The sequence below is a fragment of the Anopheles funestus genome, chromosome 2RL (assembly GCF_943734845.2).
Source record: "Anopheles funestus chromosome 2RL, idAnoFuneDA-416_04, whole genome shotgun sequence".
Taxonomy (NCBI): Eukaryota; Metazoa; Arthropoda; class Insecta; order Diptera; family Culicidae; genus Anopheles; species Anopheles funestus.
Genome location: NC_064598.1, coordinates 23,884,600 through 23,903,921, shown reverse-complemented (window position 1 = coordinate 23,903,921; position 19,322 = coordinate 23,884,600). Strand labels below are relative to the sequence as shown.

Here is a 19,322-nt window from a genome sequence, read left to right as displayed (position 1 = left end):
AAGAAATAATTGACAGTGTATTGATCAACTTAATCCCTTTAATAACGTTTTATTTTACTATTGTTGTCCATTTTTATCTTGCAATTAAGATAGATAATCGCATTTAATCTACCTTTTATTACACCACCCTTCGGAAACGTCGCATCATCCTTCTTCGGGATAATCATCAAATGTCAAAACAGACCTGTATCACCAGCAAAATTAGGACTGATAATGGAAGCAGGAAAATCAAACCAGAAAAAGTCAATAATAGCATTAGCGTAGTAAAAGTACCAGCTGGAAGCGAAACATTTAACCATACCGTTCGCGTACTGGTGCGTACGTGGATAATTCCAACATCTACGTCGTTTCTTCCTATTTCAAGTCGCCAAAGAGTGAAAACCGTGCGGAAAAGATGAACGTAATTCGTGCTATACAGATGTACATTGATAAAATGATCGCTGATGCCGGACCTGGCATGAAATTGCTTATGATGGACCGGGAGACGGTAAGCAGCAGGAAAAATATTCTGCCAGATCATACGAACAGTCACGGTTTACTAATATGCACCGTTCCCTTGTTCCTATCCGAACCAGATAAGTATCGTGTCAATGGCCTTTGCCCAGTCGGAGATGTTGCAGAAAGAAGTGTTTCTGTTCGAACGGCTCGATTCAGTGCGTTCCAATGAAAAGCTGAAATATCTTAAATGTATTGTATTTATACGCCCCACGAAGGATAACATCTTTCTGCTGCAGCAAGAACTTCAAACTCCGAAATTTGGCTCCTATTACATATGTACGTAAGCATTTTTCTTAAGTCTTCCCATTTGCGACACTATTGATGCTAAGTTTTGGAACAGATTTCAGCAACATTATCCCACGGACGGACATAAAAATTCTGGCCGAAAGTGATGAGGGAGAATCCGTGCAGGATTTTAAGGAGATTTACGCTGATTATTTGCCGGTCAATCCGAACCTCTTTTCGCTACACATCCCGACCTGTCTGCAGGCACTTAACTGGAACCCGGAAGCACTCGAACGTTCCACACAGGGTTTGGTGAGTGTGCTACTATCGTTCAAGTTCCGTCCAGCTATACGCTATCGGGCCGGTTCAACAGCAGCACAAACGCTTGCCAAGAAGGTACACGAAACAATCAACAAGGAAACGGCTCTGTTCAGCTTTCGGCCACCGGAGGACGGTGCGGCACCACCGCTACTGCTCATACTCGACCGACGCGATGATCCGATCACACCACTGCTAAACCAGTGGACGTATCAAGGGATGGTCCATGAGCTGCTTACCATCAATAAGCAGCGGGTGGACCTGTCGGGAGTGGCAGGTGTACCGAAGGACCTGAAGGAGGTAGTACTGTCGACGGAGCAGGACGAATTCTACGCTAACAATTTGTACGCAAACTTTGGCGAGATTGCCACCACGATCAAGGTGCTGATGGACGAGTTTCAGAAGAAGGCAAACGATCAGCGAAAGATCGAAAGTATTGCCGATATGAAGAACTTCGTCGAAACGTACCCACAGTTCCGGAAAATGTCCGGCACGGTAACGAAGCATCTCGTGCTAATCAGCGAACTTTCGGTGCAGGTCGGCCAACAGCAACTGTTCGAGGTGTCCGAGCTGGAGCAGGAAATAGCCTGCCGGGCTGATCATTCGACCCAGCTGCAACGGGTAAAGCGGCTCGTATCGGAAGGCAAGATCAGTACGGCCAATGCGCTGCGGCTCGTGTTGCTGTACGCGATGCGTTACGAACGGCACGCCAACTGTGACACGTCCGGTTTGCTGAAGATGCTGCAGGATCGTGGCGGCCGGCCATACATTGCACCACGGATGCTTGAGTATATAAGTACCGTGGCACGTCAGGAACTGTTCAACACGGTCAAGATAACGGACGCAGTTAAGCTGACGCGTAATCTTATCAAGGAACTGAAGGGCGTCGAAAACGTGTACGCACAGCACGAGTGTGTGCTGAAGGGAACTCTGGAGGAGATCGTCAAGGGACGACCGCTCGATGCACAGTATCCAATCATGGGCAATGAGGTACCGTTCCGAAGGCCACCAGCCGAAGTGATAGTATTCATTGTCGGTGGTGCGACGTACGAGGAAGCGCTTGCGGTTCATCGATACAACCAGGAAGGGTACCGGATCGTGCTCGGTGGAACAACGATCCACAACTCCGAATCATTCATCCAGGAAGTGCTTGCCGCTACGGTCGGTGTGCCATTTAAACATTCGCGCTCGCTGCAACAGTTCCACCATGCACCAGCCGGAACGGCTTAAAGGGATAGGGGATGAGGAAGGAATGGATGCTGCTGCTTCCGTTTTTAATAATAGCAAAACGACAGTTTAACAGTTCGTATTTAAATTTTCACCGTTGACACCATTCCTTACACTGATGTTGGTATACTACTTCCCGACTGCCTTGCCGTGCGTGCGCGTGTGTAAGATGTGTATGTATAAGTATATCCTGCTAGCTTATTTATTCGTCCGTGGAAAGCCGTATTAGATAAAAAGAAATAATATAACCGGGGGAAAAGTTTAAAACAAATAAACTCTACACCTGCATTTAAGTGTAACGAACATGCGTGCTGCTCTTTATGAATTGTTTTGTTTTTGTTTGTTTGTTTTTTTTTCACACACTTTCAGCGAAACGCACTAATTTTGGTAAATTGTTTCTGACTACTGCTGCAATAAATCGTTGAAAATGATCCAAGTAACCCGGGGTGGGGGGGCTAGAATGTTGCTTGGATCGTTGTAAAGCATTTAGTTGAAGCAACCCTATCTGGAAGCCGTTGCAGCGAGCATAACAATGGCAGTGGAACCGTAATGGACTGCTACCTAATTATCATCGTCATCATAGTCGCCCGGATCATCGTACTGTACGAAATTGCCATGGTTTCCTTCACTGGGGAGCTACGAGTGAAATGCAACGGTTAGAATAAAACAAGTAAACACACTCTACTTTCCAGTTTACTCACCGTTAAAATACCATTCAGTACGGCAAAGCCTACCATTGCCACTGTCGCAACCAACCCCGACAGGATGTAACGTTTTCGTCTTTCCTTCGGCCCATCGTCCGGATCTTGCTGCTGGCCGGTATGAAACTTTGCATCGTTTCCATTCTTCTCCGACCGTTCACCACCGGCCGAGGAAGATGAAGAATTGGCATCATTTGGTGTTCCCGTATTGGAACTCTTCTGTTGGTTGCCGGTACCGTTGCTAGTATTCGTTGCAGTAAAACTATTGTATCCTTCCTTTGCAAAATATGTGGTCGTTATTCGGTCCACGTACTGCATTAGCTTCGGACACTGTCGGATGTGGTTCTGTAGCACATTGTTTGGTAGGGTAAGCTTTAGCAAAACTGATAGGTAACCGTACAGCATGGCATCCATTTCCGTGGGTTGGTCACCGACAAACCAGCGGTTATCTTCAAGCTTCGTTGCAATCCAGTTTAGGCAGGTTTTAGCATTATGTTGGAACTAGAATGATACGGAAAGTTTGAAAGTATCGAATATAACAGTCCACACTGCCAGTATCCATTTTACCTCCGATACGTCGTGAAATTCGATCGAATCTTCTAGCGAAAATCCTGCCAACGATTGCGTGATATCGTTTGTCCGCAGCACATACTTTCGGGGGCAATAAAAATTGAATGGAATTGGAATGCGTTTCGCATACACAGTACGCGTGGTGTCCACGTTCTTTGGATCGCCCCATAGCATGTACATAAAGTAGGCATGCAAATTCTCCTGCACATACTGCATGTGTCCATTAATACGAGTAGCATGCTGGCTTTCATCGCCTACGTTCGGGGTCTTGTTTGGCATCGGTGGTCCAATACCGGCAGCCGACAGATGCTCCACTATTCGTCCATATCCGGCAATCTTCTTACCGTTCGCTATCATGTACGGTAGCATACCGTTCGGTGAGCTGAACGGATTCCCATTATAGTTGACCGTTACTTTTGCACCGGAAAATTTCAGATATGCCTATAGAACAAAAAACAACGAAACGATGCAAATGTTCGATCATGTTTCGTAAGCCACTTTCGGTTAAAATGTGTGTGGCATTACTTACCAACAGCCGGTTACACTCGCAATCAATAGAGGGTAATCCCCATTCACCGCGGTAAACAAATATTTCCATACTTTGGATAAAATCCTGCTCTTAACACGTATCGTACCACCCGGCAGCCAGTCTTGATTTTATGTAGTTCCGTTTTTTTAACATCCAGAAATGTGTGTTTACGCGTTGTGCAATTCTCGTCTTTTGATGAACCGTTCCCAAAGGGAGCGTGAATTTTAACTGTCAATGAACTGTCAAACGAAGCAAATGCTAGAAAAGTGAAGAGAAAGAAGAAAGCTCTGTTGTCAGAGACAAACAAACAAACAACGCTAGAGCTGTGCCGTTAGCTGTATTTTGCACAGAAAATACCGCACTTCTTTTACGATAAGCGAAAATCTGATAGTGTTTAGTGTAATTAAAAGCATCCATTTGTATCGTTACGATTCGTCGTCAACATTCAGCCGCACCATGAACGTATCGATCGAAAGGAAACGAAACGATTGTGTTGCTCTACCGAAGGGTTGGCAACGGGAAGAGGTACTTCGCAAGACAGGCCTTTCAGCTGGAAAAGTCGATGTTTATTACTATAGGTAAGACAATGTGGTGTGCTGCATCTTCAACGGTTTGTATGGCGTGCGTTCACGGGTTAGCTTTTATTGGTTGTTCAAAATTTAGTGGCTTGATCGGCATGTTGTATCGTCGCTGATTGAATGAGATTGGAGTGCTGGTACACGCTCAAAGAAAGGAATTGGTAATGGACCCTTGCTTTAGCAAAAATCCCAACCACTCAACCGACACTTTGCGTTCGTTCAACTATTGCGACAAAATTATTATCGAATTGGCGGTTTCCAAATTTCCAAACTAAGCACGGGAACTCACTGTTGGAACTGTGTGCGTGTGGATGTGTGTCCCGTTGCTATAAACTTATGCTACAATGCTTTCGTCCAAACTTCCACCCCACCCCCCAAATTATCCCTGCATTCATTCCGCACTGGAAGTCCATCGGGGAAGAAAATTGAAAGTAAACCACAGCTTGCCCGTGCTCTCGGCGATACGATCGATCTGTCCACGTTCGATTATCAGGCGGGACGCATTATTGCACCACCGTCGGTGGCCGCAGCTCAGCTTCTGCACACACACCATGGTCCGGGTTATCATCTGCTGCAGCAACCAAACAGCAGTGCCCTGCGCAGGAAGTTGCCCCCATCATCAGTTCCACTCGGTGGAAGCAATTCACTCAATGCAACACCGATCAGCACCGGTTGTGGTGTGAAACCGCCATCTCAGTACGACTACAGGTAGTTTCGATTAGTAGGAGTTCGCGAAGAACCAGGGGCCGTTGGTTGGTTTTTGGGGATCTTATTAGTCGTGTTTGCAAAACTTCGTATTGTAAATAAATTTTAATTTAATGTTTTCTTTTTCGTAGCATTACTGTTATTACTACGCATGCTTTTTATCCGTTGTAGGGGGGCTTGTGTGCGAATCTTTATGAAGTTACTAATTCTTTGCTTTCCTTTGCACATATCGCAGTCGAGCGATGCGAGCGGACACATCGCTTATTCCACCGATCAGACAGACGGCTTCGATCTTTAAGCAGCCCGTAACGGTTGTGAGATCGCAGGAACCCGACAATGCCAAAGTGAAGCGCGAACTTCAGCACGGCAATCAGGTGAAACCGAAACAGCTCTTTTGGGAAAAGCGTTTAGAGGTATTCATAACACGTTTCACACGAATGCATTCGTTAAACCCATTCAATTAAAATGCTCTCATCTCTCGGCAGAATCTCGGATCAAGCAATACGCATAACGAAGAAATCGGTTCAATCGAACTACCGAAACGATTGCGCCCGATAGGGCCGGGTATAAGGGAAACGACGGTGCTGCAGTCGTTAGCCACGGCCTTGCACCACAACACACTTCCCGTAACTGGACAGACGGCATCGAAAACGTCCCTAAATACGAATGCTGGCGTATTCATCAATCCACACCAACCGCTCATGACGAACGTGACCATTACGGAGGAAGATGTGAAGCGACAGGAAGAGCGCGTACAGTACGCCCGATTGCGGCTACAGGAGGCGCTACGTGCCTAAGCTTTTCCACACAGCCTAAGGAGAGAGCGAGTACTGACATCCTCGATCGGAACAGCAACCTAACAACATCAACCGGTCGCTTACTACACCTTACACACTATTTTACTGCTAGACGTGATTCTTACTTTTTACTTATTCGTATAAGCCTGTATGATGGAAATACACAAACATACCTTGAACTTTTCAAAAATATATCCGCCAAAATCTTCTTTTGCCGTATAGATATTCCTATGGTCCCTTCAGGAACGATCACAACAGGACGGGATCGCTGCTTTGGGAGGATCTTCTAATATCTACATCATAAATATAGTACAACAATATTTTAGTGTTCGGATTCTAGTATTTTAAGGTACGGTCTAGACAAAGAGATATGCATAATTTAATATATTTACAAAACCCTAGCTTCCAGATCTTTTCCAAAACGTATTCAATTGTTCCGTTATCTCCGACAAATTCTGACTCTAAACAAACGGCTTTGTACCGTCGTTAAATGCTTCATATTTAAGTTGGAGCATAAGATTACACAATAAACTTTAACAATTTATGTTGAAATAAGCAAATTTCCATTCTTTTCGTAATTATGTTCCATTTCCATTGCCTTGAACTCTCTTGGACTATGGGCAAAGATACTTTTTGTCCACTCACGAACAAAATGACAGCCACCACACTAGAGCATGTCAAAGTGACATGGTAAGTGTCAACAGCGAGTCATAACTTTTATAATTTTCTACCAAAATAGTTAGTGCAGCCACCACACTTGCGAGCATAATTTCCTGTAGCGTGGAAATTACGTCCAGGATAATCGTTTATCAAAACGACAAAGTAGCAAGGACACAGTCGGACAGTGGTGGTACGTTGACCTTCGTATCTGTGCGCTCCGTAGAAGTATAGCTTGGAGGGAAGCAACCAAGCTTGGACCTCCCGCCGTAAAACGTCAAGCAAGTTTGCGCAAAAGGTGTTTGCTCGGCTGTGTGTTTGTGTGTGCGTGTGTGTGTTTGCGTTCGTACGTTTGTGATCCGTTTTTGGGACTAGGAAGTATGTACCGCGCGGTAGTCTAGTGCATCAACAAAGTGCATTTACTTGCAACTAAGCCCAGCGGAGTAGCGTCGCAACGATACAAAAGTGTCGTTTGTGTCGTGCAGTTTTGAAGGTTAAGACGCGAACGTGCGGCGGCGGGTCAGTGTGGTAACGCGACGGCGATGTTCGATCGATCGATGGAACGGGAAAGATCGGGTACGAATCAGGCGGCGGAAGCACGCAGCACGATGAAATCTGGCCCACCGTCATCGTCGTCAGCGAACAGGAATCAATGTACGCCGTCAAGGATGAGTTCCTTTGCGGGCAGTGCGATGGGCTTGGATCGAACACTCAGTACACCGCCGGTGGCTGAATCGACACACATCGGCGGCACCAGCTTCAGTTCAGCCTGGAACGGTACCAGCATCGGTGGACAGTCCAAACGGAGGCCCACCTCACCGTTACTGAACCAACATCGCACACTGTTCAAAAGCAGTGGGAATCTAACGGGAATTGGCCGTGCAAATTCACGGTAAGTTGTGTTTTTATCGTAACAATTTTGGCAAATTGAACGTTTCAAGTGTATTTTTCCCCTTGTCTCGTTCTTATAGCGTTCTTACTGATGCGCAAAGTCCCGGTTTGGTGAATCGTTTGGTACGCTATTACGATCGCAGTCAGTCCCAAGCAATGAATCGTTCCCAGTCTCTATCGAGCGTGTACAACAAACCGGGTCAGTTCCCGCTGGTCCAGTTGCGAAAACAGGAGCTACGTTACGCAAACAGTAATGCGTCCCGTCGGAATGGGAACTTCAGCATGGTTCGCATAGCCCCACCGGAACGCTCGCTCTTTCACACGAACAAGCGTAGCAGCATTTTTCGCAGCGGTTCGTTGCTTCTGCCGACCACAAACGAATCCGCAAGCGAAGCGTCTTTGTTTAGCGGTTTAGGGTCGGCCCGGAATGGCCCCACCAGTAGCAATGGTGGTGGTGGTGGTGATGAGGCGGACGTTGAAAATCGCGTTATCACACCGTGTGCCGAGCTGGAAGCGACACCTACCCGAAGTGTACTCGATGCACTGAAGGAAATATCCCGAAAGCGCATCAACAGCGAGGAATTGGATGCGGATCGAATCAAGAAGCAGTGCCAGGAGCTGTCGGAGCTAGATGCGGCCGGTAGTGGGCCACCAACGTCGACGGCAGCCGTTGCGATTGGAACGCATGGGATAGCTACGAAGAGAAGCCGCGAACAGGCATCGGAAAGCAGCCCTTCGTCCCCGTCGGAGCTGGGACCCGGATTGGGTGGTGTGGCCCGTGTGCTTAGCTCCGGTGGTGAACAACAGTCGCAAAAGAAGCGTTTGTGCATCAAAAACAATGATATCCTCAGTTCGCTTAGCTCCAGTTTGGTCACGATGAACACACCGAAGCGCAACATGGTACCAAGGGCAGAGCGACGCTTTAACGCGTATCAACCCTCGTCGATAAGCATGTCCTCGCCGGCAATGCCAACGTCCTCTTCCACCGTGGTCGGACTGGCGACACCGGAGAAGTTCTCCAACATGGCACTAAACACACCGGAATCGCTGAGGCGAAGCGAGAGCCCGAGAGCGTCCAATGGTCACACTAACCGCACCAGCTCGAATCTTGACCACTGGAAACAACCGGTTCGCGATGTTAGTAGAGAACCGATGGAGCAGGCACCACCGCTTCACCGCGCCCCACCAAAGATAACACTGTTTAACCGGCCGTATGAACCTACGATATCATCCTCGTTGACGGATAAATCCAGCTCACCGTCAGCTAGGAGCACCAGCCGAATAATAACGAGCGATGGTGAAGAAGACGAACACGGCGAAGGAAGCGGAAAGGTACAGTTCGTGCGGCCGAAAGAAAAATCGCCTAACGACGTAACCTTGACCGGGTCGAGTGCGAGCGGATTTAGTTGTTCGCGCGATCCGCTCAAGAAACCGGCCCCCTCGAAGCTAACTGTGATGCTGAAGTGTTTGAGCGGCGACCTGGACGACTATGAAGAGGAGGTGGAACAGCAACAACCGCCACGTTTATCGCAAGCACTCGCACAGTCACGCACGGGATTCAATTTAGGTCCACGGTCCACTTCCGCAAACGATACCGTCGATGCGGCAGTGCCCAAAGAACTTCCAACGAGCGTTGCTTCGAAATCTGTAACCGTAACGGGTACGAGCGTGACTTCCGTTAGTACTGTGACGTCGTCTTCTTCGTCTACCGTCACGAACGGTTTATCGGCTTTGATAAACAACCCTATCAAAGATACCGGGCTGGGCAAGATAGCTTCACCTCCATCCAAGGAGCCAAGCACAGAAACGACCGTTACAAAACCGAACGAAGAGAATCCCCCGAAAGTAAGCAACGCCCCGACAGATGCTGCAAAATCTCTAACGTTTACGTTCGGTTCTGGCAATGCGACCGCTACCGTTCCTTCAACGTTACCCACTACGACCACGAGTTCGGCATTTGTGTTGCCAATTAAACCCGTCACAACTACAACGGGTGGAGAAAGCGGCACGGTTACTACGGCAACAACATTCACGTTTGGAACACCTGCACAAAAGTCTACCGCTCCGTCAAACAGTAGTCCGCTCGCTGCGTTGGCGAACTCGAATTTGATTTCGTTCTCACCGGCCATTGATGGTAAGCTTCCCACACCGGTCCTACAGTTCGGTGGCAGTCCGGTAACATTATCCACGGCCGCCACCACCACTACAGTGACGCCAACCAGTACATCAACATTCTCCTTCACGGGTGGAGCATCCACGACAATAGTATCACCAACGGCAACAACCACATCACCGCTCATGACATCAAGTGCCACTTTACCTACCTTCGGCGCTGGTTCCACGTTCGGTGGCTTCAAACTTCCCTCGTCTCTAACGTTAGCGACCACATCATCCGCGCAACAGCAAACCAATAGCAACAGCACCACAATATCGACGGTGCCAACGTTGACGACATCATCTTCAGCAGCAGCAGCAGCAGCAGCAGCAGTGCCTCCTACCTTTAACTTCGGTTTCAACAGTGCTGCCAGCAATAAACCTGCAACTACACCCGCGACAATCCCAACGTTCGGTGCTGGATCCTTATCACCATCCAGCACGATGGTCAGTACGGTGGGTTCCTCTTCAACCACGACCCTACCATCGACTGCTGCTAGTGCTTTCACCTTTGGCAGTGTTAGTTCCACACCGAACGCTTCACCTGCCAGTACGTTTACGTTTGGCGCAGCAGCAGCAGCAGCAGCGGTGGCAAAGGCTAGTCCTACGGCGACCGGTATAAACAATGCTGTTTCATCTTCCGTGGCGCCCACAACAACATTCCCGACGTTTGGTTCACTTGCCGGAAGTGCAACATCTGCAGCAGCGACAACGGCTTCGACTGCGGGCGGAACTGTCACGAATGCACCTGCAACTACTGCACCAGCGCAACCATTCATGTTCGGTGGCGTGAAACCGGCACCTGCAACAACCGCCAACATATTTGGAGCTGCCACGACCGCCACTAGTAACGCACCGTCCGACGGTAGTGGTAGTAAAAGGAATCTTTTCGCTACAGCAGCACCACAACCCCAACCGAATGCTGCATCGTCCATATTCGGTGCTGCGATTGCTGGCAGTGGACAAGCGCCTACAGCCGGATCAGGAAACACAACAACGGGAACTTCCATCTTCGGGGCCGCTACTGGCAGTACCGCACCAGGAGCACCTTCATCTTCTCCCTTCACTTTCGGTGCTACTAAAGTGGCCACCTCGCCACCTCCACCAACGAATGGAGCACCGAATAATGCTCTCAGCGCAACGGCTTCAATCTTTGGCCAAGCTGCACCAATGGGAACGCAACCGGGTGCGCCTACTCCTACGGGTGGAATTTTCACATTCGGATCAACCAAACCAGCAGCTCCGTTAGCAACAGGTACGCAACAAAACACAGCAACCCAACCACAACAACCAAGTGCAGGACTAGCAAATTCTCAAATCGTACCCACATTCGGTACCGGTACGGGTACGTCCACCAACGCGACACCGTTTACCTTCGGTGCGGTTGCAAATAAAGCGACAGCGGCCACTAACCAAGGGTCCACCATTTTTGGCTCCATGTCCGTCACAAACAATGCCGGTGGAAATGTCGCTGGCAACACTTCTACTTCCGCCGTGCCCACGTTTGGTGCCGGCGCTATGAACGGTACCGGACCGGTTCCAACATTCGGTGGTGGATCCATCTTCAGCAATGCTACACGACCGGGAACAGCAACGGCAAGTGGCGCAAATCCTACACCCGGTTCCATCTTCGGAGCACAACAACAGAACGGACCTCAGACTGTATCGAACAATGTGGGACAACCGGCAGCACCACAAACGGCATCACTTTCGTCCGGCGGTTTGTTTACCTTCGGTGCGACCAACGCAAACAGTCCGGCATCGAACAATAACAACGCATCAACCGGAACGTTCGGTGCCACGAATGCCGGTGGCGGCAGTACCTTCGGTGGCTTTAATGCGGCTGGTGGTGGTGGTGGTGGTTTAGCGAATGGTATCGGTGCCAATCAAACGACGACACCGAACAAACCGTTCACGTTCGGTGCGACCGCTTCGAACAACAATGCTGGCGCTGTGATGCCACAAAACAATATGACCGCACAGCAGCAGACTACGCCCAGTGCGCCAAGTGGTTTTAACTTTAACCTTGGTTCGAATGCGGCCAAACCGTTTAACTTTACTGGTGGAATCGGTAACGTTAATACGAACGGTAATGTGGCCTCACCGCCGATGTTTGGTTCACCTTTAGCAACGGGCAACAACAATCCAGCCGGCAACGCGTCACCCTTCACATTCGGCGCAATGGTTAATGGTGGAGGATCAACTGCCGGCAACAATGCGTCATCCACACCCGGTCCATTCACGTTCGGTGCAACGGCAACACAGCAGCAGCAGCAGCAGCAACAGGGTCCGGGTGTCGGTGGAGCAGGTCTATCGTCACCATTTAATTTCTCCGCCGGAAATGTTGCGGCCGTAGCCCCCCAGCCACAGCAACAACCGGGAGCAGCGTTTAACTTTGGCGCTAATCTGGCTGGTCAACAACAGCAGCAGCAACAACAACAGCAACCGTTCGGAATGGTCGGAGGTGTTACACCAGCGTTCGGTGCACCACCCGCTTTTGGTGCACCCGGGGTGGGTGGCGTTGTGCCCGGTGGAGGCGTCATGCCCACATTTAGCATCGGTACAAACTCGACGCCTAACGGTCCGACGGTTGGCCAGCGACGAATAAAGGTGGCAACGAGGCGTGTTAAGTGACCGTAACAAGGGTTCGTTGTTGAGCACACGTTTGTTTAAGAGTTTACCGTGCGTAAGTAATCGGTGAACGTGGAAGGACAAGCCGCCGGCTCCCTTCTCGGGCAAGATAGTTCTTTTTTGTGAGCCGGGGGATGAAGTTTCGCAATGCCTGTCTGCCTATATTGCCTTAATCCAGAGCCACACTCTCTGTTTACAACTTCTCGCACTATCAAAGTTCCAACGTACATATTTTCTGGCGATTTTTTTGTCAAAAATAAGTCTCCTTCTTGTTGATAATATGTTTTGCATTGTGCTGTAGCTCTTCATACTCTTCACAGCCATCAGCTGTTTTGGCTAACAGATCGTGTCCCATTTGCCAATGGTGAAAATTGATAGTGATAGGGAAATTTGCGCGAAGTGCGTGTTTATGTGTATGTATATGAAACAGGTGATGAATTTGTAAAAAAAAAAACGAGAAAGATTAATAAAATTACAACCACAACCTCCAGTTACGAAACGGAATTAACACAACAGTACAGTAAAGTAAATGTTTTTTTTGCCCCTCTTTTCTTTAGATTTAAATATTCATTAAGACCGGGTTGCGATTGTTACGACAAAGGCGAGGATAAGAACCCGCTGTGTTTAGTTTGATATAACATTGGCTATATGGCGAAAGGTGTAATTTACAGGAGACGGTATAATTGGTATAAGAAAACATAGGAAAGTTAAATAACATTTGCCGTAATAGTAAATTTTGAAATCTTAACAACATACAATACTGTTTTTTTGTTTTATTACGAATGTTTCAAGAAATGATGCTTTACATAAATCAATATTTTTTTAAATTTGTGCTATAAGAATTCTATTTAAATACACAATCATGCTGGCTTTATATGTTTTGTGTTGAAGGTAAGAATCAAATTACACGTCCCTAAAGGATGTGGAGGATATTGTTGCAAAGTGTTTCTATCGGTTTTTTGGTGGATTCCGTTACATTTAGTTTGATCGCCATCGCATTCTACGCCTATGTTTGTGGTCTAAACATGTTGGTCATTCATGTACGTTGCCGCTGCTTGGCACAGTTCTTGATAATACGCTGGAAATTCCACTGCAGCGCCAGCCCGATCAACCGCAATGGTCCCAACAGATAAAACTGTACGAAGCTCAGCAATGGTCCACGCCACGGTGCCATACCGACGCACAGAATGCTCAACACCCAACTTTCCAGTCCCATAATGGAGAAAAATGAACCCTTCAGTGCGTCCTGTACGATCCGCTTGCCGACATGCTCCGGTTTGGCCAAACCACCCGATCCGGAAATGATTTTCGTTTCTTCCGGCTTGGAACGATTTTCCGCCTCAAACCCGGGCGTATCGGTATCGGCCGGAAGGGCAAGCGTCACACTAACGCCACGGTGCCGAGCCTCCATTGCGATCGTTTCCGCTAGCCCTCGGAGGGCAAACTTTGATGCGGCATACGCACCGTAACCGTAGATTCCCATCAAGGCTGCCTGGGATGCGGTAATTACGATGATACCGTCCCCAGCTTCCTTCATCTTTGGCAAAACGTAGCGCGTCGGGTAGTAGGTAGCGAAATAGTTAACATCCATCAGTTTCCGTGCGTCCTCGATCGATGTTTCCTCGACCGTACCACAAATCGCCATACCGGCACAGTTGATAAGCATGTAGATCGGTCCGACCGTTCGTTCTAACTCTTCCAGCGTGTTCTTTACCGCATCGTAACTCTTGGAGAGATCCAACGAACGGAACTGGATCAGCTGCGTGTCACGAATCCGCCGCTTTTCCAGCTCTTCTTTCGCTTTTTCTAAAAACAAAACATTATTTATTTAATACTTTCTGGCGTGAGATACGTTGACACATCATTCCTTACCCAGCAGAGGCACATTGCGTGCAACGATGGTAACGTGGGCCCCTAATCGAACGCATTCGATTGCTGCCCACAGACCGATCCCACTGGAACCGCCCGTGACGACCACATGTTTGCCCTTTATCAGCCGTGACTTTCGGGTGAGAAAGTAGAAAATTAAACCGTGTACCAGCACAATGCCGGCAATGGTCAGTATGATTTCGGTGGAATGGTTCATCGTGTTCGATTGCTCTGAATGCAAATAGCCTGCAAAAAAGGGGAAAATGAGTTAATAGACATGCAAAATGATATGGTATCAGGGACCACTCCTCACCTTATCCGATTGGTGCTTTTCGGATCCGTAGATCGATTGACAGAATTGGTAAACTTGCTGATAAGAGATAAATGTTGTCCGTACACCACTGAAACCACGTTGAAGGGAATGGTAGGAATGAAGAGAGAAAATGATCTTTATGTAAATATTAGTTTTTGTTTTTGAGTAAAGAAGTTAAAGTTAAACTATTTCGTTATTCTTTGCGAGTGTTGCCGGAATTGTAAAGTAAACAAAACATCGTTACTACACTGTAATGTAGATCGAGCTACACTGTTGTAATGTCAAGGTTCGTACATATTTTCGAAAGATAAAAGTTGTTTTAACATTAGCCGATAATTAATCTATTTAAAAGTGAAAAAAATAAAGAAATAGTAAACAATTTTAGTTATCTTTTATCAAGCGGTTCGGTGTTTTCATTTAATTTTTAACAACTTTTGAACATTTTTTTGCATACACAAGAGTCACACAATTAAGATGGGTAGCTGTCAAATCGTTGCGGGGCGAAATTGTTCGTGCCTCTCGTTTTGATAATAGGGTTATCTCGCTCTGCTTTTCTCAACTATGGGCACAAGTAGTTGTCTAAATTTTCGTGCACCGTACATAAAAAGGACAGTTTGTTTTACACGCCTTATAAATTGTGCAACTTTTGCATCTTATTGGCACTATTAATAATCTAGAATATATTTTGCACATTTTATACAGCATAACTGTCAAACTTTCATTCAAAAACAAGTGGTAATTTAAAAGAACAAATTGCAGACGGTGTGAAGTCGAAGTAAAACCCATAGTGCCGTGGTTGGCTTTTGTTCGCCTCGAACGCTGCATTGTGTCGATTGTGTTCCCGTTTTCTTCCTCCCGTGAAGAAGTGCGAATCGACTTGGTGTGTGCCGTGTGCCGTTTTGTGTGTAAAATTGTGCTATGTAAGTGAAATTCATTGTGCTTCATGCTGCAAACGAATGGTGGCAGCATAAACGATCCACAGCTGCCTATTGGCGGGTAGGTGCACACATGCCGTGCACACGTACGTGCGGAAAACTTCACGGCGCAACAAGGGTTGCACACAGAATCCGCGAAAAACCGGGAGCGCCGATGGCAATCTCGCAGACACGGGAATGATTTTAGGGCGTTGGACATCCGGCCCGCTTTATGTCCGTTGGTTGTGTTAGTGGTTGCATATTTATGTTGCGATGGAAAATCTGTGCATTGTTGTAAGAAAAACATCATTCGGTACGAGTGGCTCCAGGCGTTTGGCAGTAATTTCGGCCGCGTTGCTTCTTTCTGAAACGGGGGCCCAGGTGTGAGTTTCCTCGATTTATAGACGCGTGTGTATGTGTGTTTATCTCGCTGATTCTGACCTGTGGTGTAGTTTTTGTTGTTGCTATTCTTCAACTCCGGTTCCCGGCAGAAGACAGATAGGTTTTTGGTCACAAGACGAGGGAGGCTCCCGGCTTTGGCTATTAGGAGAAGCACGATAAGGTGGCCCTGTTGCATATTTTGTATATGTAAATATGAAAAGTTGTATAAAACCTTGTGAAAGTGGAAACAGTACCGAGGAAGTAGCAAAATTTAGGCAAAAGTTGATAAGTGTTTTGGAAAGATAAAAAAACAACATAGAACACAGATACCACAGACACAATACGTGCCTACAGACAATTATGCAAAGAAAAAACGGTATTGTAGTAAATTGTTTAATCCCTTCAGCTTCCTTTTCCCCCGCATTCACGCAATCCCCTTTGCCGGTGACTAATGTGCGCCATTAACGGCTAACATGAAAACAATTCCTTTAAGTACGGCCTACTGTGACGTGAACGGTGCTGTAGCTTCTTCTCTCATCCATCCATTCATTGATCATTGAGCGTGTATGTGTGTGCGTGTGTGTGGATGGGTGCGTTTTGTCCGTATGCTTGCCGCGAGCATAGTTTATGCGCGCGCGTGTGTGTGTGAGTGTGTGTGTGGGTTTCTTTGTTGTGTTGTTGTTGCGCGAGAAGTGGTATGCCCTGTCGCACACCCTTTCCCTTCATCCACAATTCCACCACCCTCCACATGTGTGTGGGTGTGCCGTAATATGTGTGTAACGGAAAGGTTTTGCATAAGATAAACGCAGAAGGAGAGAAAGAAAAGAAGAAGCAAAAAAACAAATCGTATCGAAATCTTTATCGCTCCGGGAAAGTGAAAGCAAAAAACCGGAAGTAAGCGTCTGCACGATGCGTTTTCAAAAAGGTTCGAAAGTGACAGTGTGCGCAGGAAAGAGAAAGGAAGATAAACGTATCAAATGGTGCTTGAAGATAAAGATGAAACATTCTTAATCGAAGCATGTGCCTTTTTGGACAAAAAATTTCCTTTCGACCCTCCCCCTTTCTTCTCCTTACCTTCCCGCCACATTTTTGCATGATCGATTGAAAACAGGAATCGTTGTTCCATCCTCATTACGGTGTTTGTGTCTGGCCCGTGCTATATCCAAATGGACGGTGAGCAAAACGAGCGAAGGCTTCCCAAGATTGTGCGTGAGATTGGGAGAGAAAGCAAAGGCAACTAGCAAGAGCGCCCAACCACCTTCAACTTCCGGCAGGTTGGGAGCGTTTTAAAGCACACCGATTGAGAGCCGTAGATCCGGTCCGTTGCCATAGTTCCCGGCGAATATGTTCGGCAAACCTTGGGCGAACCAGAGTGAGCACAAAACCCTGTTCCCAAAAGTATCTTTGTGCGTTGGTGCAGGTCCTTCCACATCGGCAGCAGTTCCCGTGGTGTAGTGAAAATTGGTTTTATTGGTGCTAATTTATCCATTTTGCTATCTTTTCGCCCCGCCGCTTTTGTGTAGAAATTGTCCCGGAAGGGTGAAAATTTTACCCCACTTCTTGAACGCCCCTCTATTGAGGGGGGGCTAGTGTTCTAAGTGTATGCGTTTCTGTGTGTGTGTTTATATGTGTGGAAATAAAGAAATAAAGAGTGAATCGTGAAACGTGAAAGCAGCCGTCATAAAACACTCGCACGCAATGGCCGACAAAGTAACGAAATTCGAACGGATGGCCATGACCAAACCCGTCCCGATGAAATTGTTTGCCGCCTGGGAAGTGGACCGGACACCATCGAACTGCATTCCAAGGTAAGGAAAATGTTACTGTTAGTGCATAGGAAGCCATCGTGGGACGGGGGAAAACGGACAGACTTAGATGGGTGACAGGCAATGAACCCGAATGGCGTCTTTCGATGGAATTCAGTACCGTTCGCCTCATTAGAACCACCGGGAGCTTAACGATTTTCACGACCCATCTCTCGAAGCTCTCTTTTCCTCTAGCGAAACAGCGAACTGCAGCGAACCATCGTAATGATGCAAAATTGCAATTGTTTGGGTGTGTATGCAATTGCGCCCAGCCTGCTTTCTGTCTCCGCTTTTACATCATCATGTTACTAATTTTCTCTTTTCCCCCCAAAAGAAAAAAAAACCTTGCGCTCTCCATTCGGCATGCAATTTATGCTCTCAATCGCTCTCTATGCTCTCCAGGGGGAAGGTTTGCCCGATTGAAAATGGGGCGCAAAAAAAAAGGAAAGGAAAAAAGAATCAGTTTCCATCTCGACCATCATCCCATGGTTTGCTATGGTCCGGGATAGTAATAATGGGCTGTAATTATATTGCGTAGCAGAAGCAGCTGCAGCAGCCACACAGCTTCATTGCAAAGTGGTTTGAAGCGTAAGAGAAGTAGCCAATATGCTAATTTCATCTGAAATTCTTTACCTTGCAATCATGTATGGAATGTGCATGGTCTTTCTCTCGCAAGCATAAGAATCATTTTGTGGTAGAATAAAATTTTTACTATGGCCATTTTTTATTTGCCCGGTTTGTGAGGAAATGGGGATGGTTTTTCCCTACTTCCCTTAAACCTGATGAAGAAAAAAGGAAATATTTTTCTCTGCACGGTGAGATCACTTCCACATTCCTATGGAACAGAGATACCTCTCCTCCCCTCCCCCCAACCCACCCGTTAAATAACAATAATAATAACAATAGTCTAACTGCTATGCCATTCTATCCGTCTGTTCTCAATGGTTTATTATTACGCCTTTCGCGCTCTGCTTCCATAATCATCAAACCCCCCGACCACACTGGAAACGGGTGAGAATCGTTGAACCCGCCAAGAATATGTCGTTGACCCAGATACAGTGATTTTCACTTTTGATATTCTGTGTGCATGCGGCAACAAGCACGGAAAGTCAAACCAAGGCGCGGTACTAAATATTTTCCTGTGAAGAAACACTCTTTTCGATCGAGCAAAAAAAAATCAGGAACGTTTGGGGGATGTTTCTAGTGCTCTTTAAAAAAAAGGACCATACACACACTTTTCTATGTGTGTCCCATTCGTCATTCATCGTGATGATGATTATTAGACAATCTTCTTGCTGTATGTTATTCTTTTCGTTTTTCAATCGTGTTCAAGGGCGGCAGAAGGAATGGAACGCCTGTCGTGTGTATGATTTTTCCTACTTCAGCCCCACGCCCACCCCTCTCCACCTCCTTCTGATATACACCGTCGGTTTTTGGCTGATCGTGAGAAATAGGGTTTTCCACGAAACCGGGGAAATTCAGTGATTTTTCCTTTCGCGGAGAAGGCAAATGGCTTTCTTGGAAAATTGGAATGACAGCACTTTTGAAAGGTTGCTTGA

At 47.1% G+C, this 19,322-nt stretch overlaps 6 protein-coding genes across 10 annotated transcripts in view; 4 read left to right on the top strand and 2 right to left on the bottom strand.

Moving 5' to 3' along the window:
• Positions 1-31: 31 nt before the first annotated feature.
• Positions 32-2,571, top strand: LOC125761400 (vacuolar protein sorting-associated protein 45). The gene is made up of 3 exons (XM_049422491.1): positions 32-487; positions 576-774; positions 839-2,571. Exons 1-3 carry the CDS (start codon positions 395-397, stop codon positions 2,269-2,271), a joined length of 1,725 nt encoding a protein of 574 aa, XP_049278448.1. The 5' UTR covers positions 32-394; the 3' UTR covers positions 2,272-2,571.
• LOC125761402 (metaxin-1 homolog) lies at positions 2,557-4,254 on the bottom strand. Its single transcript, XM_049422493.1, has 4 exons — positions 4,069-4,254; positions 3,537-3,980; positions 2,970-3,470; positions 2,557-2,904 (listed from the first exon to the last, which is right to left on the bottom strand). The coding sequence occupies exons 1-4, from the start codon at positions 4,135-4,137 to the stop codon at positions 2,830-2,832; spliced, it is 1,089 nt and encodes a 362-aa protein (XP_049278450.1). The 5' UTR covers positions 4,138-4,254; the 3' UTR covers positions 2,557-2,829.
• A 104-nt stretch (positions 4,255-4,358) lies between these two features.
• LOC125761408 (methyl-CpG-binding domain protein 2) lies at positions 4,359-6,340 on the top strand. 2 transcript variants are annotated; one of them, XM_049422499.1, is made up of 4 exons: positions 4,359-4,646; positions 5,055-5,354; positions 5,587-5,764; positions 5,837-6,340. In XM_049422499.1, the coding sequence occupies exons 1-4, from the start codon at positions 4,525-4,527 to the stop codon at positions 6,146-6,148; spliced, it is 912 nt and encodes a 303-aa protein (XP_049278456.1). In that variant the 5' UTR covers positions 4,359-4,524; the 3' UTR covers positions 6,149-6,340. The 2 variants fall into 2 exon arrangements, with proteins under 2 accessions (XP_049278456.1, XP_049278457.1); XM_049422500.1 differs by lacking the exon at positions 5,055-5,354.
• Positions 6,341-6,454: 114 nt separating this feature from the next.
• On the top strand, positions 6,455-12,985 carry LOC125761394 (mucin-19). The gene is made up of 2 exons (XM_049422478.1): positions 6,455-7,697; positions 7,777-12,985. Exons 1-2 carry the CDS (start codon positions 7,348-7,350, stop codon positions 12,482-12,484), a joined length of 5,058 nt encoding a protein of 1,685 aa, XP_049278435.1. The 5' UTR covers positions 6,455-7,347; the 3' UTR covers positions 12,485-12,985.
• Positions 12,986-13,234: 249 nt separating this feature from the next.
• LOC125761406 (3-ketodihydrosphingosine reductase) lies at positions 13,235-14,949 on the bottom strand. The gene is made up of 3 exons (XM_049422497.1): positions 14,664-14,949; positions 14,354-14,596; positions 13,235-14,287 (listed from the first exon to the last, which is right to left on the bottom strand). Exons 2-3 carry the CDS (start codon positions 14,565-14,567, stop codon positions 13,518-13,520), a joined length of 984 nt encoding a protein of 327 aa, XP_049278454.1. The 5' UTR covers positions 14,568-14,596; positions 14,664-14,949; the 3' UTR covers positions 13,235-13,517.
• Positions 14,950-15,310: 361 nt separating this feature from the next.
• LOC125761399 (phosphofurin acidic cluster sorting protein 2) overlaps positions 15,311-19,322 on the top strand; it is a 34,429-nt gene continuing 30,417 nt past the window's right edge. For 2 of the 4 annotated variants that reach the window (XM_049422490.1, XM_049422487.1), the window contains exons 1-2: positions 15,311-15,583; positions 17,482-17,766. In XM_049422490.1, coding sequence (XP_049278447.1) covers positions 17,657-17,766 — 110 coding nt within the window. In that variant the 5' untranslated portion in view covers positions 15,311-15,583; positions 17,482-17,656. Of the gene's footprint in view, positions 15,660-15,706; positions 15,961-17,481; positions 17,767-19,322 lie in introns of those variants that run through there. The other 2 variants (XM_049422488.1, XM_049422489.1) reach the window with 2 other exon arrangements.

What these genes read in the sequence shown, in the direction of transcription:
- LOC125761400 (XM_049422491.1), top strand. Translation starts at nt 395, where the DNA reads ATGAACGTAATTCGTGCTATACAGATGTACATTGATAAAATGATCGCT. An exon ending in TTATGATGGACCGGGAGACG is followed by an intron (nt 488 to 575) that starts GTAAGCAGCAGG and finishes TATCCGAACCAG; the next exon opens with ATAAGTATCGTGTCAATGGC. An exon ending in ATTTGGCTCCTATTACATAT is followed by an intron (nt 775 to 838) that starts GTACGTAAGCAT and finishes GTTTTGGAACAG; the next exon opens with ATTTCAGCAACATTATCCCA.
- LOC125761402 (XM_049422493.1), bottom strand. Translation starts at nt 4,137, where the DNA reads ATGGAAATATTTGTTTACCGCGGTGAATGGGGATTACCCTCTATTGAT. An exon ending in AATTTCACGACGTATCGGAG is followed by an intron (nt 3,471 to 3,536) that starts GTAAAATGGATA and finishes GTATCATTCTAG; the next exon opens with TTCCAACATAATGCTAAAAC. An exon ending in TACTGAATGGTATTTTAACG is followed by an intron (nt 2,905 to 2,969) that starts GTGAGTAAACTG and finishes TTTCACTCGTAG; the next exon opens with CTCCCCAGTGAAGGAAACCA.
- LOC125761394 (XM_049422478.1), top strand. Translation starts at nt 7,348, where the DNA reads ATGTTCGATCGATCGATGGAACGGGAAAGATCGGGTACGAATCAGGCG. An exon ending in ATTGGCCGTGCAAATTCACG is followed by an intron (nt 7,698 to 7,776) that starts GTAAGTTGTGTT and finishes TCGTTCTTATAG; the next exon opens with CGTTCTTACTGATGCGCAAA.
- LOC125761406 (XM_049422497.1), bottom strand. Translation starts at nt 14,567, where the DNA reads ATGAACCATTCCACCGAAATCATACTGACCATTGCCGGCATTGTGCTG. An exon ending in ACGCAATGTGCCTCTGCTGG is followed by an intron (nt 14,288 to 14,353) that starts GTAAGGAATGAT and finishes TTTTGTTTTTAG; the next exon opens with AAAAAGCGAAAGAAGAGCTG.
- LOC125761408 (XM_049422499.1), top strand. Translation starts at nt 4,525, where the DNA reads ATGAACGTATCGATCGAAAGGAAACGAAACGATTGTGTTGCTCTACCG. An exon ending in GTCGATGTTTATTACTATAG is followed by an intron (nt 4,647 to 5,054) that starts GTAAGACAATGT and finishes CCGCACTGGAAG; the next exon opens with TCCATCGGGGAAGAAAATTG. An exon ending in CCATCTCAGTACGACTACAG is followed by an intron (nt 5,355 to 5,586) that starts GTAGTTTCGATT and finishes CACATATCGCAG; the next exon opens with TCGAGCGATGCGAGCGGACA.